The 12,911-nt window shown below is 32.5% G+C and overlaps 1 protein-coding gene across 1 annotated transcript in view; it reads right to left on the reverse strand.

Moving 5' to 3' along the window:
• Positions 1 to 338: 338 nt before the first annotated feature.
• LOC114333897 (zinc finger protein 664-like) overlaps positions 339 to 12,911 on the reverse strand; it is a 41,575-nt gene continuing 29,002 nt past the window's right edge. Inside the window, exon 2 of the mRNA XM_028283894.2 lies at positions 339 to 1,736. Coding sequence (XP_028139695.1) covers positions 781 to 1,736 — 956 coding nt within the window. The 3' untranslated portion in view covers positions 339 to 780. The remainder of the gene's footprint in view (positions 1,737 to 12,911) is intronic.

Below are 12,911 nucleotides of genomic sequence, written 5' to 3' on the forward strand. Positions count from 1 at the left end.
TAGAAGAAGCTGCAGAATATCTAAACTGCAGCATATCCCAAACGAAGAAATAAAAGAAAGAATGGAAGTAGAAAAGGATATTATAGACAGAATAGAACAAAAAAGATTAATATGGTACGGGCATGTCCAGAGAATGGGACCAACAAGATGGCCCAAGAAAATGATCCAGTATGTACCACCCGAGAGAAGAAAAAGAGGCAGACCGAAGAGAACATGGATACAAGATGTAGAGAAAGCAATGAACAGTAGACAACTCAACGAGGAAGATATTCGTGACCGAAAAGCATGGCGAATAGGATGCGGGAAACGGCGAATGCTGTAGAACACCCGATATATATATATATATTTTATTAAACAATGTATAAATACATAATTGATATACATATAAAGAAAATCTGAAATAACAGTAGTGGGGGGAGGGTAAAGGAAGGACAAGACCTAATAGCCACAAACAAACAAAAATACTGTTTTTTACTCAGTTATTAGAGTAAACTAATTCACCCTCAGCCAGGCGCACCGCAGTAATCTGGTGGGCAAACTCAATTTTTCCAGGTAAAGTGTTAAGTATTGATCAAATAAATTAAAGTTTTTTGTACAATTTATTAAAATTAGTTAAATTAATAAAGCTTTTTTATTTTTTGACAAAATAAATAACGATTCAGTTAATCAATAATAAACAAATTGTCGAAAATAATAAGGAACTGCATGGCAGCAAATTACTGCTGCGCGCCCAACGTTGTAATTTTTTAAGGCACGCCCGGCCGAAGGTTAAAGAAAATTTCACACTTGGCAAATCTTTTCTCTAGTGTGTACTCTCAAATGTATTTTCAAATTACCTGCTACACTAAACTGTTTAAAACAGATTTCACACTTGTAAGGTTTTTCTCCAGTGTGTACTCTCAAATGTTTTTTTAAAGTACCTGCTTCACTAAACTGCTTAAAACAGGTTTCACACTGGTAAGGTTTTTCTCCAGTGTGCACTCTCAAATGTGTTTTCAAATTATGTGCTTTAGAAAACAGTTTAAAACAGATTTCACACTGGTAAGGTTTTTCTCCAGTGTGCACTCTCAAATGTTTTTTTAAAGTATCTGCTTCACTAAACTCCTTCAAACAGATTTCACACTTGTAAGGTTTTTCTCCAGTGTGTACTCTTAAATGTTTTTTCAAACTACTTGCTAGACTAAACTGCCGCAAACAAATTTCACACTTATAAGGTTTTTCTCCAGTATGCAATCTCATATGATATTTTAGAGCACTAGCTTGAGAAAATAGATTAAAACAAATGTCACACTTGTAAGAATTTTCTCCAGTGTGAGATCTCATGTGATATTTCAGAGCACTAGCATGAGAAAATAGGCTAAAACAAATTTCACACTTGTAAGGTTTTTCTCCAGTGTGCAATCTCAAATGTATTTTCAAATTATCTGCTTCACTAAACTGCTTAAAACAGATTTCACACTTATGAGGTTTTTCTCCTGTGTGCACTCTCAAATGTTTTTTCAAATGACCTACTTGACTGAACTGCTGAAAACAAACTTCACACTTGTAAGGTTTTTCTCCAGTGTGCGTTCTTATATGTTGTTTCAAATGATGTCTTTTAAAAAACTGTTTGAAACAAATTTCACATTTGTAAGGTCCCTGTCTAGTCTGAACTTTTATATTTTTATTTACAGATTTTCCTTCAGCGTGTCGATTAGTTTCCATAATTTTCATTTTATTCTCCTCTTGAGTGAAACCTAAAATAGAAACCAACTATAAACATTTACTACAAGAGAAAAATGAATACAGACATACATTAATAAACAAAATTAAACATAATCAACCAATCGGTAGAAGGAGTATCAACCGCACAAAAAGATGGAGTGACAACTTTCCATAGAGGTATCAATCCGCTGATGAACAAGCAGAGTTGCTTATAAGGCGGAAGAAGAAACATAATCAAATGGCAGACAGCGAAATCTTAATAATAATATAATCAAAGCTGGGACTTCTGCAAACAGACCATCTCACATATTATCAATACGTCCCTGAGAGTATGCTTGAGAATGACAACTACAAGCTATGCTGGAACCACACTGTACTCACAGATCAAATAGTGGCACAGAATAGACCAGATCTCGTACTAGTTAAAAAATTAACAAGACAAACAACACTTATTGATGTTGCGATACGTAACAACAATAATCTACGTACTACCTACTGAAAAGATCGCCAAGTACAGAGATCTGGAAATTCAAATACGAAGACAATGGAGAATGCAAAGTACCCAGACAATACCGATTATTATGTCTACTACTGGAGTCATTCCGAAGAACCTCCTCGAAAATATAAAAAAGCTGGGTCTAAATGAAAATCTGAACTTGCACATATCTTGCGAGTCCCCTTCCAAAACGGAGATAATAACAGCTATCAAATCTCTGAGAAATAACAGGTCCCCGGGAATCGATAACATTGCTGCCGAACTACTTAAAACTGACCCGCATCTAACCTCTGAACTTTTGCTCTCCATAATCCGAGAGGTGTGGGAAACAAACTGCATTCCAGCGGGCTGGAAAAAAGGTAACATTATTAAACTTCCAAAAAAGGGCAACCTCACACTGTGCAAAAATTGGAGAGGAATAACCTTGCTTACCGTCATAAATAAAATTTTTACGACCATCATGCATAAAAGAATAACAAACAAGGTTGAATTTCTAGCGAATCAAGCAGGTTTTAGACCAGAATCTTCCTGCATAGATCACATTAATACTGTGAGGGTAATAATGGAACAATCGGTTGAATGGAACACACCTCTATACATGGTTTTTGTTGATTTCGAACGAGCCTTTGACAGCCTATCTCATGCTGCTATATGGAAAATTTTAGAGCTAAGAAACATTCCTCATAAAATAATTTCCATTATAAAGTCACTGTACACTGAGGCGACGTGCAGCGTGACACACCGTTTGGTATGGACTACTGTTCTACTAATAACCATATATTTAGCTCCTAGTAAAGTTCAAACTATAACTTTGGGTTTCATGTTGCATAATTTTTTAATAGAGGAAAATACAATAGTTCCTAATTTGGATCAAACTGAAGATAATTCTAATGCAAATATTTTAGCACAAATAGGTATCAAAACAAAATAAAAACACAAATAATCAACCTCAAACAGTCAACGTAAAAATTCTGGTTAACATTAAAATGTTAAATTTATAAGTTTTTAAAAGTTTATAAATTTTATAAAATCCTTAAAATCAGCTGTAGAACGCAGTACTACCATGCCAATGTAACGTGATACAGGGTGACGGTGACAAACAAAATTTCGACCAATCACGTGCCGAATTTCATACAATTTTCGATACAAGAACTTGCATTGATACAATGCACAAATGTACGTACAAAAAACGATACAAGAAAATGTATATAACTTTCTATAGTGGAGTCACTGAAGGTGGATATGAGCTATTACCTTCGATTTCGTTGAACCTCCATCGATTTGCATGAAAATTGGTGAGTGGTTAGAGGATATCTCAAGGAACATAGGTGACATGGTGCCAACTTGCGCTTTTACCCTGGGGGTGGATGCCACCCCTTCTCAGGGGTGAAAATTATTTTATTAAAATTAACCCCATAATTCGATAGAGGGACAAATTTGAAGCAAAATTTGTTATATAAAGTTTTTGAAATAAATCAACACTTTTTAGTTATTAGGGATCAAAGATTTTAATTTTTCTTGAGAAAAATGCATGTTTTTAACCAATTTTTTATCAATAACTCAAAAAGTGTAAGTTTTTACAAAAAAGTTATTATTATCAAAATTGAAGCTACAAAAAAACGAAATAAACCTCTTACTAGAAAAACCTTTTAATGTTAACTAAAAGTGAGTTATAGGTAATTGAATGTATATTCTTTTCGGCGAGTAAAAAACTCTAAGTATTCAAGCTAAAATAACGGGAAATTAATGCATTTTATAACATAAACTTATTAAAAATTTGTCAAAGTACTTAAAAATATTTATCAAATGAGCCCCTGAACATGTTGATAGCGTTAAAATTTATGCTCCGAAATTTTTTCAAATTTATCTTTTAAAAATTTTACCAAAAAATGTTATTGTTTTTTTTTTAATAACTCCGTTCGTGTTTACGATATCAGGTTCATCTAAAAACTGTTTGAAAGTTAATTCCAAGTGCTTTAAGCATGTTAAACCTAATCATTTTAAACCCCTTACTTTTTTAAAAATAAAATGTTAAATTACCCCGGTTGCATGGTTCCCACAGCAAACGTTTCTATCTCGGTTATTTTTTGCCCTATAGAAATAGTAAAACAGGCAAAATATTTGGCACAGAAAAGATTAAAATTTGGTTTTATATAATTTTTTACGTATATGAGTATTTTTGGAGTGATTATCAAAAGAATATGAGAATTACAATAATTTTAAAAATTATGATTTTTTAAATTATATCTTTTTTTAAAAAATATGCATTCTAGACCGGTCAAAATTATTGAAAACATTACTTATGCTAATATAAAGAAGTTCTTGTAAGGATTACAATAAATTTTAATTTTTGTGGAAATGGCGTATGTTTTATTTTTCACTTTTCCCTCAAAAATTCGAAACGGTTCTTTTATTTTCATTATAACTTGCTTAATTTTGACGCTATTACCTTGTTCTGAAGCTCATTTGATAGGTATTCCGAAGTACTTTGACAAATGTTTAGCAGGAATATTTTATACGTTGCATCGTTTTCCCGTTATTTAAGCTTGAACACTTAGATTTGAGTACTAGTCGAAAAAAATACACATTCAATTGTCAATAACTCACTTTGAACTAACATTAGTTTACTTTTTTATGTGAGAAATATATTCAATTTTTTATTATCTTTAATTTCAATAATAATAACTGTTTTGTAAAAGCTAATAGTTTTTGATTTATACGTGAAAAACTGATTTAAAAAATGCATTTTTTTACGAAAAAATAAAATCTTTGGTCTTTAATAACTCAAAAAGTGTTGATTTATTTTAATAACTTTATATAGCAAATTTTGCTTATAGTTTGTCCCTCTATCGACTTATGGTATTATTTTTAATAAAATAATTTTCACCCCGCGAAGGGGTGGCATCCACTCCCAGGGTAAAAGCGCCAGTTGGCATCATGTCACCTTTATTCCTTGAGGTATCCTCTAATTACTCACCAATTTTCATGAAAATCGATGGAGGTTCAACGAAATCGGAGGTGAAAACCTTCAGTGACTGCACTACTAATAGTAGAAACGACATTAGAAATGATACAAGAAAATGCATAGTGTCATACAGCCTTAAGACCATGCAGAAAGCTGTACACTCGCAACGGTCAGATGTGTACGAAAATTTTTGGGAGATACACCTACATAGCAAGTCACCTAGGGCTCGATAACACGGAAAGAGTCCCACCAGAGCTCAATCCTTTTGATACCGTAGGTATCTGGGATGAGTTAATTTTCCCTTAGAAGGAGTGTGAGCCGTATGGCTGAATCTGAATATCATCAATATGTTGCAGCAGGCAGCTGCATTTCTGTCTTGTAAATGTGTAAGACGCCGCTTTTTTAAACAATCCTTTTATTGTGAAAACAACATCTAAGTTAGTTTTAATAAGCTCGTATTTTCGTAAATATCATTTTAAATCTTTTGCTAGTAAGATTTAAGAATTTTAGAAAGTTATGTTAGGTTCAAAGATAACGAACACATAGTTCCCATTTTACATCTTCGCATCTTCTTCTTCTTCTGGTGCCTATCCGTTACGAATGTTGGCAATCATTCTGGCAATGATAATCTTATTAGCTGCTGCCTTGAAAAGCCCTGTAGTGGATGTCGCAAACCAGGTCCTTAAGTTCCTGAGCCAAGATATTCTTCTTCCGATGTCTCTTTTACCATTCACCTTTCCCTGCAAAATGCCTTTTAACAGGACTGATAGTTTCTGCCTTTTCGGAACGATTTTTAAAAACAATTTTTAAAAATACAAGTGCGAGAATTTACTTTATTGCGATCTAATAGTTACAATATAAAAAAATGCGACTTTACTCTACAAAGAAATATATCAGACTGAATTATATTCAATGAAATGAAATACATTACACATTTGAAAAATAAGCAATAATACACAAGTTGCAGTTTGGAAATAAGGTCGACCATAGTTCAGGTGCTGACACATCGGATTCAGAGTATTGGCCTATATAAGGTCAATGGATATAACTCCTCCACCCTTAGTTTCTGGAATTTTTCATGGAATTGAAAAATGACCTAGGTTGGGCCTCTGGTGGATTTTCTTCAGGATCATCTTCTTGGATGTGAACATTGTCCATGGGACTATCGTCTTTTCTTTGTGATTTCGTTCTTCTTTTTATAAATTTAATAACAAAATATGCAAGAATTATTATAATCAAAAATATTACTGTTAGGTTCCAAAAATTAGGATGAGTGATTTTTGAGTTTTTAAGTATTAATGTTTTAATTTCTTCTTGTTTCTTCTTAATTAAATGAATCTTGTCCAGTTGAACATCTTGGATATGGACTTCGGGAATCTCTTCTTGATGGGTGTGAGGAATAACTATATTCGGAAGTAATAGTGGCTGACTTTCGGAAATGAAACGATTATTGCTAAATGTTTGATCTTCTGTGCTAAACTGGCATTGGAAAGGAACTGTGATGAGATAATTTCCAGAAATTAATTGAAGGTCTGTGTTAGTACAGTTCATTTGAATTTTGGTTTTGGTTACCAAAACAGCGATGTAGTGGGACTCATCTATTTGCTGGATCATATTTCTTGAAATGTGAACTTCTATTCTTTGGCATCTCGTAGGATTGGATTTTAGTTGAAGGAGTTGAAATAGACAGTCTTCTTCACTTTTGCTTCTTAGAGGATTTTCGGGACAGAAGAATTTGGGCTTCAGGTTTGAGCATGGTACAGATGTGTATTGGTAAAAATTTTCATTCATTATCAGATAAGTGTTAGGGGGCACTATGGTAGTATGATTTACAGTAGGAATCGAGTATAAATGATAGTAGGAAAATTCGTCGGGATAAGCTATTGGAACATGGACAATGAAAACAATCGTCAAGTTAGAGTAGTACGCTTCTGTCTCTAAGATATTATAATAATTATTTATGTCTGATGTGATATTTGGATAAATTAGTTCGTTTCTTGAATGATATTCTAAAATTTGAGTTAATATTGACTTTAGTTCATTAATTTTTACTATACTACTATTTAAAATACCTAGTCTCGCAAATGTTATAGAGTTTTCTATATCTGTTAGTAAGTGTACTATAATATTTATACTTATACTTAATTGATCTAAAATATTTCTAGTTATAAGAAAATCTTCAAAATTAAAAATAAACTTATTAAGGTTTGAACGAATAGATTCTAAACCAGAGAAAATTACTTCTTGGTTACTTTTTATGAGAGAAATAGTATTATTAAAATTCTCTACAATCTCAGTCGATAATGAAATTTGTTTATTAAGTTTAGTTACAATTTTATTTTGGTTACTTTTTAGTTCTTCTAGTGCGCTATCATAATGTTTTGCGTCTTCTGTATCTAAGTTTCCTGTGATACATTTAATTATTGAGCCTAGTCCGTCTATAAGACCTCGTTTTGCTCTGTGATCAGGTAAGAGTGATTGGAGTTTTTGTTCAGCTAGTTGTAGCTGGAATAAAAGGACGCGATCAAAATTTTCTAATTCGGAATAATAAGGACTACTAAGGCCGTCTTTAATTGCAGCTGTTACATTTTGGTAGGAAAGTCTTAGAGTATTAATTTCTTTTTGAATTGGTTCTAAATTAACATAATGGATAAATGAATGAGTACTAGATTTAATTTTTTGCAGTGCCTAATTTATAAGGAAGTATTCCGGGATTATCTTTGAGATTCGTAAAGGTGATTTCTTTATTCTCGACTTGTTGAAGGCCCAGGATCATCATCATTGTCATTAGGAACCTGTAAGAGTTTTTTCCGGTTAGTTTTTGGTCGTCTTAAATTTTGTTTGTGTAAAAGTCTTTTTGGAGTAGCAACTTTAATTTTTGCATCTTCAACAACTTTATCTTTCATAAATTTGGGATTAAGTTTATTTCGTACCAGTGTAGTATTTTTTCTGTAAACATCACTTCCTTCTTCGTATGTGAGTGGTTCATGTCGATCTCTATTATTATATTCGATACTTTTGTCTTTTTGTTCGATCAATTTTTTATTAAGTTCTTTATAGATTTCTTTGGTCCTATCTCTATGTTTTTCTATGTAGTTATTAATTAGTTTTTGGTTTATATTTATATCAAAAATTTCTTTAGTGTTAATGTGGCCATTTATAATATCTATCGGCTTTTGTTGAGTTACTGAGTGTATTGAGTTATTATAGCCTAAAATAGCATAAGGCATTTGATTTAGGATATCAATTTTTCCATCAGCTTTGCTTCTAATTATTCGTAGATGTTCTATTAGAGTGGAATGAAATCTCTCTATAGCTCCTTTAGATTGGGTACTGTTTGTAGTTACATAATGAGTTTTTACTTTATGTATGTCCAAAAATTCTTGTACAACGGAGTTTTTTAATTCTGTGCCTCGGTCCATAGTTACAAGATCAGGAATTCCATGGTGTGTCATGAAGGTTAGAAAAGCTTTTACAATTTCAGTACTTGTCAATGCTGAAAGAGGGTATGCTTGACCGTATTTAGAAAATGTGTCTATTATAGTAAGAAACTTTTGGCCTTGGCTTGAAAAAGTGTCTGCAAATATTATTTCGAATGGTTTTGAAGCTGTGGGAGTAATCATTAGTTTTTGATTTGGCGGATTACGATCATATTTATTTATTTGGCAAATATTACAATTATTTATAAAATCTGTTACATCTTGTTTTATTCCTGGCCAATAATAGGTGCGTTTGATCCTAGTTTCTGTTTCTAGAATACCTCGGTGATTGGTTTTTCCTTCGTGAAATGACCTTATTTTTTCATGTTGTTCATCTTTGTTTACTATATCTTTTAAGATGCTGTTACATTTTATTAACTTGTAGGCAGAATTTTTAAAAGTGTTTTTTAAAGTTTCTAATATTTCTGGTATAAAAGTGTCTTCCTTGAAGTACACAGCGTATTTGTATTTTGGGTCAATGTAATTTTTAAATATATTTATAGGTTCTTCTACAATATTATTTTTTGAAATTTGGATATAAAGTCTTTTTCTGTTAGGAAATATTTTTTCAATTTTTGGTTTGACGGCTGAGTGTAAAACGAAATCAATTACAATTTGGTGATCAAAAACATTAAGATGCTTATCAGAAATGAGCATTCCTAGTATTGGATCTTCTAAACTAGTATGTACAGTTTCTCCGTCATCATCATCATCATCATCATCTTCTTCAATATCGTTGTCTTGGTTATATCCTTGTTCTGTTTTCTTCGTTAACGTTGTCGTCGACATTTACAGCCATCGAATTGCTATCATCATCGTCGTTTTTCGGAGTTTTATTAATTTCTTCCATATATTTTAAAAATTCATTACAATGAATCTCTATTCGAGATAGGGAGTCTGCATTTGCATTGCAACTTCCTTTCTTGTATTCAATTATGTAATCAAATTCCTCTAATTTTAAACGCCATCTCACTAATCGCGAATTCGGTTCTTTAAGAGACATAAGCCACTGTAAGGGTTTATGATCTGTCATAATTTTAAACTGTCTTCCAAAAAGATAAGGTCTAAAATACTTAGTTGCCCACACTATCGCGAGAAGTTCTTTTTCTATAACACTGTAGTTTTGCTCGGACTCATTTAATGTTCTCGAGGCATATGCTACTGGTTTATCTTGACCATTTACTAATTGAGATAATACAGCTCCTACTGCTGCATTACTTGCATCTGTAGTTAAAATAAAATCTTTATCAAAATCTGGATATTGAAGTATAGGTTCATTAATTAATAGATTTTTATAATCTTCAAAACATTTTACAAATTCTGGAGTGTGTTCTATGTTAGCATCCTTTTTTAAGCATTTCGTTAATGGTTTAGTTAATCTGGCAAAATCTTTTATAAATCTCCTGTAATATCCTAGCAATCCTAAAAATCCTTTTATTTCGCGTGCAGTTTTTGGAATTGGGTATTTGACAATTGCATTAATTTTATCTGGGTTTGACTTCACACCTTCTGTAGTTACAATGTGACCAAGATAGGCTACTTCCTTTCTGAGAAATTCACACTTATCTAGTTGTATTTTAAAATTATTTTCTTCCAAACGTTTAAAAACTTTGTCTAAATTTACAATATGCTCTTGAAGTGAGGTAGAAAAAATAATTATATCGTCTAAGTAGACAAGACAGATGTCATCTTGAAGGCCTCGCAGAATATCGTCCATAACTCTCTGAAAAGTTGCAGGAGCATTCTTGAGCCCAAATGGCATACGAACATATTCATAATGACCATTCTCAACATTGAATGCTGTCTTGGGAATATCGTCTGGGTGCATCTCAATCTGATGAAAGCCACTAGCTAGATCAAGTGTACTAAAATAGTTGCATCTGCCTAATTTATCAAGTGTATCGGTGATATTTGGTAACGGATATTTATCTGGAATTGTTTTTTCGTTCAGCTTTCTATAGTCTACAACAATTCTCCATTTCTTTTTTCCTGACGCATCTGCTTTTTTTGGGACAACCCAAATGGGACTACTGTACGCTGAATTACTGGGTCTAATGATTCCTTGTTCCAACATTTTGTTTATTTGACTATTCACTTCTGGTTTATGAACAAAAGGATATCTATACGATTTACTATAAATAGGTAGTTCATCCTTAGTTTTAATAACATGTTTAACTCTATTGGTAAATGTAAGGGGTTTATCTTCGCTATGAAAAAGATTAGAGTATTTATTGCAAATTCTTAGAATATTTTGTTTTTCTTCAGAGTTCATATGAGAGGTACGGATTAAATCTTCGATATTAATATTTTCTGTTTCATCGGCAGGCACTATGTCTGCATGGAATAATTCATGACAATTTTCGTCAAAAGGGACAGTATCGATTGGAGCATCTAATGTGACAAAAATTTCATCTTGGGTTCGGTTAAAGATTTCTACTAGGGCGAAACCATCTATTGCATTCGAAAGACATGCAGGGATTACACATTTTTGGATTGTTTGGTCAGGGATAAATATACATCCTGATTTTTGGGAAACTGGAATTTTGGCTACACTACAAGATAAGGGGTCCAATTTTTGTTTGAAGATTATCTTTAAATCGAGCACCTTCTCATGAAACTGATGTGATTCGTTTGGTTTTTGTTTTAAATTAACAAGATCTTGATTAAGGCAATTTTCATCTCTTTGGTCGGCAAAATTTAAAATTAATGTATTTTTTATACCATCCCAATCAGTATAACCGCTAATAGCAATAATTTCTTCAGCTCTTCCTTCTAGTTTATTTAAAATTCCGTTCAATAGCAAACAATTTTGAAAACTACTAGGGTTATTTGTATCGAAATAATGCCTTAAGATAGATTCAGTTGCATTTATGAATCTGTAGAGTTTATTTATATTTCCATCAAAACGAGGAATAATCGCCAAATTGGCAATATCTAATTTAGGTACAATAATAGTAGTATTTGAAGTACTTGGTGAAGTCATCCTATCTTTATTTATTACTTTTCTTTCCTATATACTAATCTATCAAAAAATAAAATAAAATAATAACTAATACTACACTTGACTATTATTTTCGCAAAAGGATTCAATAGATAAGAGGAGTCTGATAAAAATGAACAAAAAATTTTTAGCTTACCACATTTATGCACTTCTGCTTGTTCCTGGAATCTGGATGTCCGAATGGAGCCCAAAATCACTGACAGTTTAAAAGTTTATGAAAAACGGAAACCCGGTTCTTTTTTCGTTTAAGAGTTAAAACCCACGAATATCCTCAATGGAATTCGACAAAAAATCCACTAAGACTGCGCCACTGATAGTTTCTGCCTTTTCGGAACGATTTTTAAAAACAATTTTTAAAAATACAAGTGCGAGAATTTACTTTATTGCGATCTAATAGTTACAATATAAAAAAATGCGACTTTATTCTACAAAGAAATATATCAGACTGAATTATATTCAATGAAATGAAATACATTACACATTTGAAAAATAAGCAATAATACACAAGTTGCAGTTTGGAAATAAGGTCGACCATAGTTCAGGTGCTGACACATCGGATTCAGAGTATTGGTCTATATGGGGTCAATGGACATAACTCAGGTCATATTTTGTTTCATTTCTTGTGATGTGGCCGAAATATTCTAATTTTCTTTTTTTCACCGTACACATTATTTCCTTCTCTTTGTTAGGTTTTTGGAGTATTTTGGCATTTAATATTTTGTCAATCCATGATATCTTAAGAATTCTTCTACATGTCCACATTTCGAACGCTTCCAGTCTCTTCGTTTTTACTTCTGTTACAGTCCAAGACTCTACTTCATATAAAAAGATGGAGAATATATAATATAGGAGGAATCTGAGTTTCAGTTCTAAATTCAAATTGTGTGATTTGAACAGCTTCGACATTTGGCTTGCTTTTTCTTTTTCTATTCTAGCTTTTATTTCTTGGAAGTGGTCCCACTACTCATTTAATGTAGTGCCAAGGTATGTGTATTTTGGCACACATTCTACTACTTTTTGGTTGATGTTAAACTGTACCATCTCGCATCTTGCAAGGGTAAAAACATGTATGGACTCTCTTTTGTCAAATGGCGTTTTAATACGCTTAACGAACTAACGGAATATGCAGTGATTTAGAATAGAGTCCCTTCAGCCCGAAACGGCGAAAGTTCGTCTTTCAACCTCTCGGCGCAGTTCTCTCTCGCGAAGGGATGGTACGCATTTTGTGTTTTGTGTGTTAGTATATGTGTCTTCCTAATAAGCCGG

This window comes from Diabrotica virgifera, chromosome 7 (assembly GCF_917563875.1).
Source record: "Diabrotica virgifera virgifera chromosome 7, PGI_DIABVI_V3a".
Lineage (NCBI taxonomy): Eukaryota > Metazoa > Arthropoda > Insecta > Coleoptera > Chrysomelidae > Diabrotica > Diabrotica virgifera.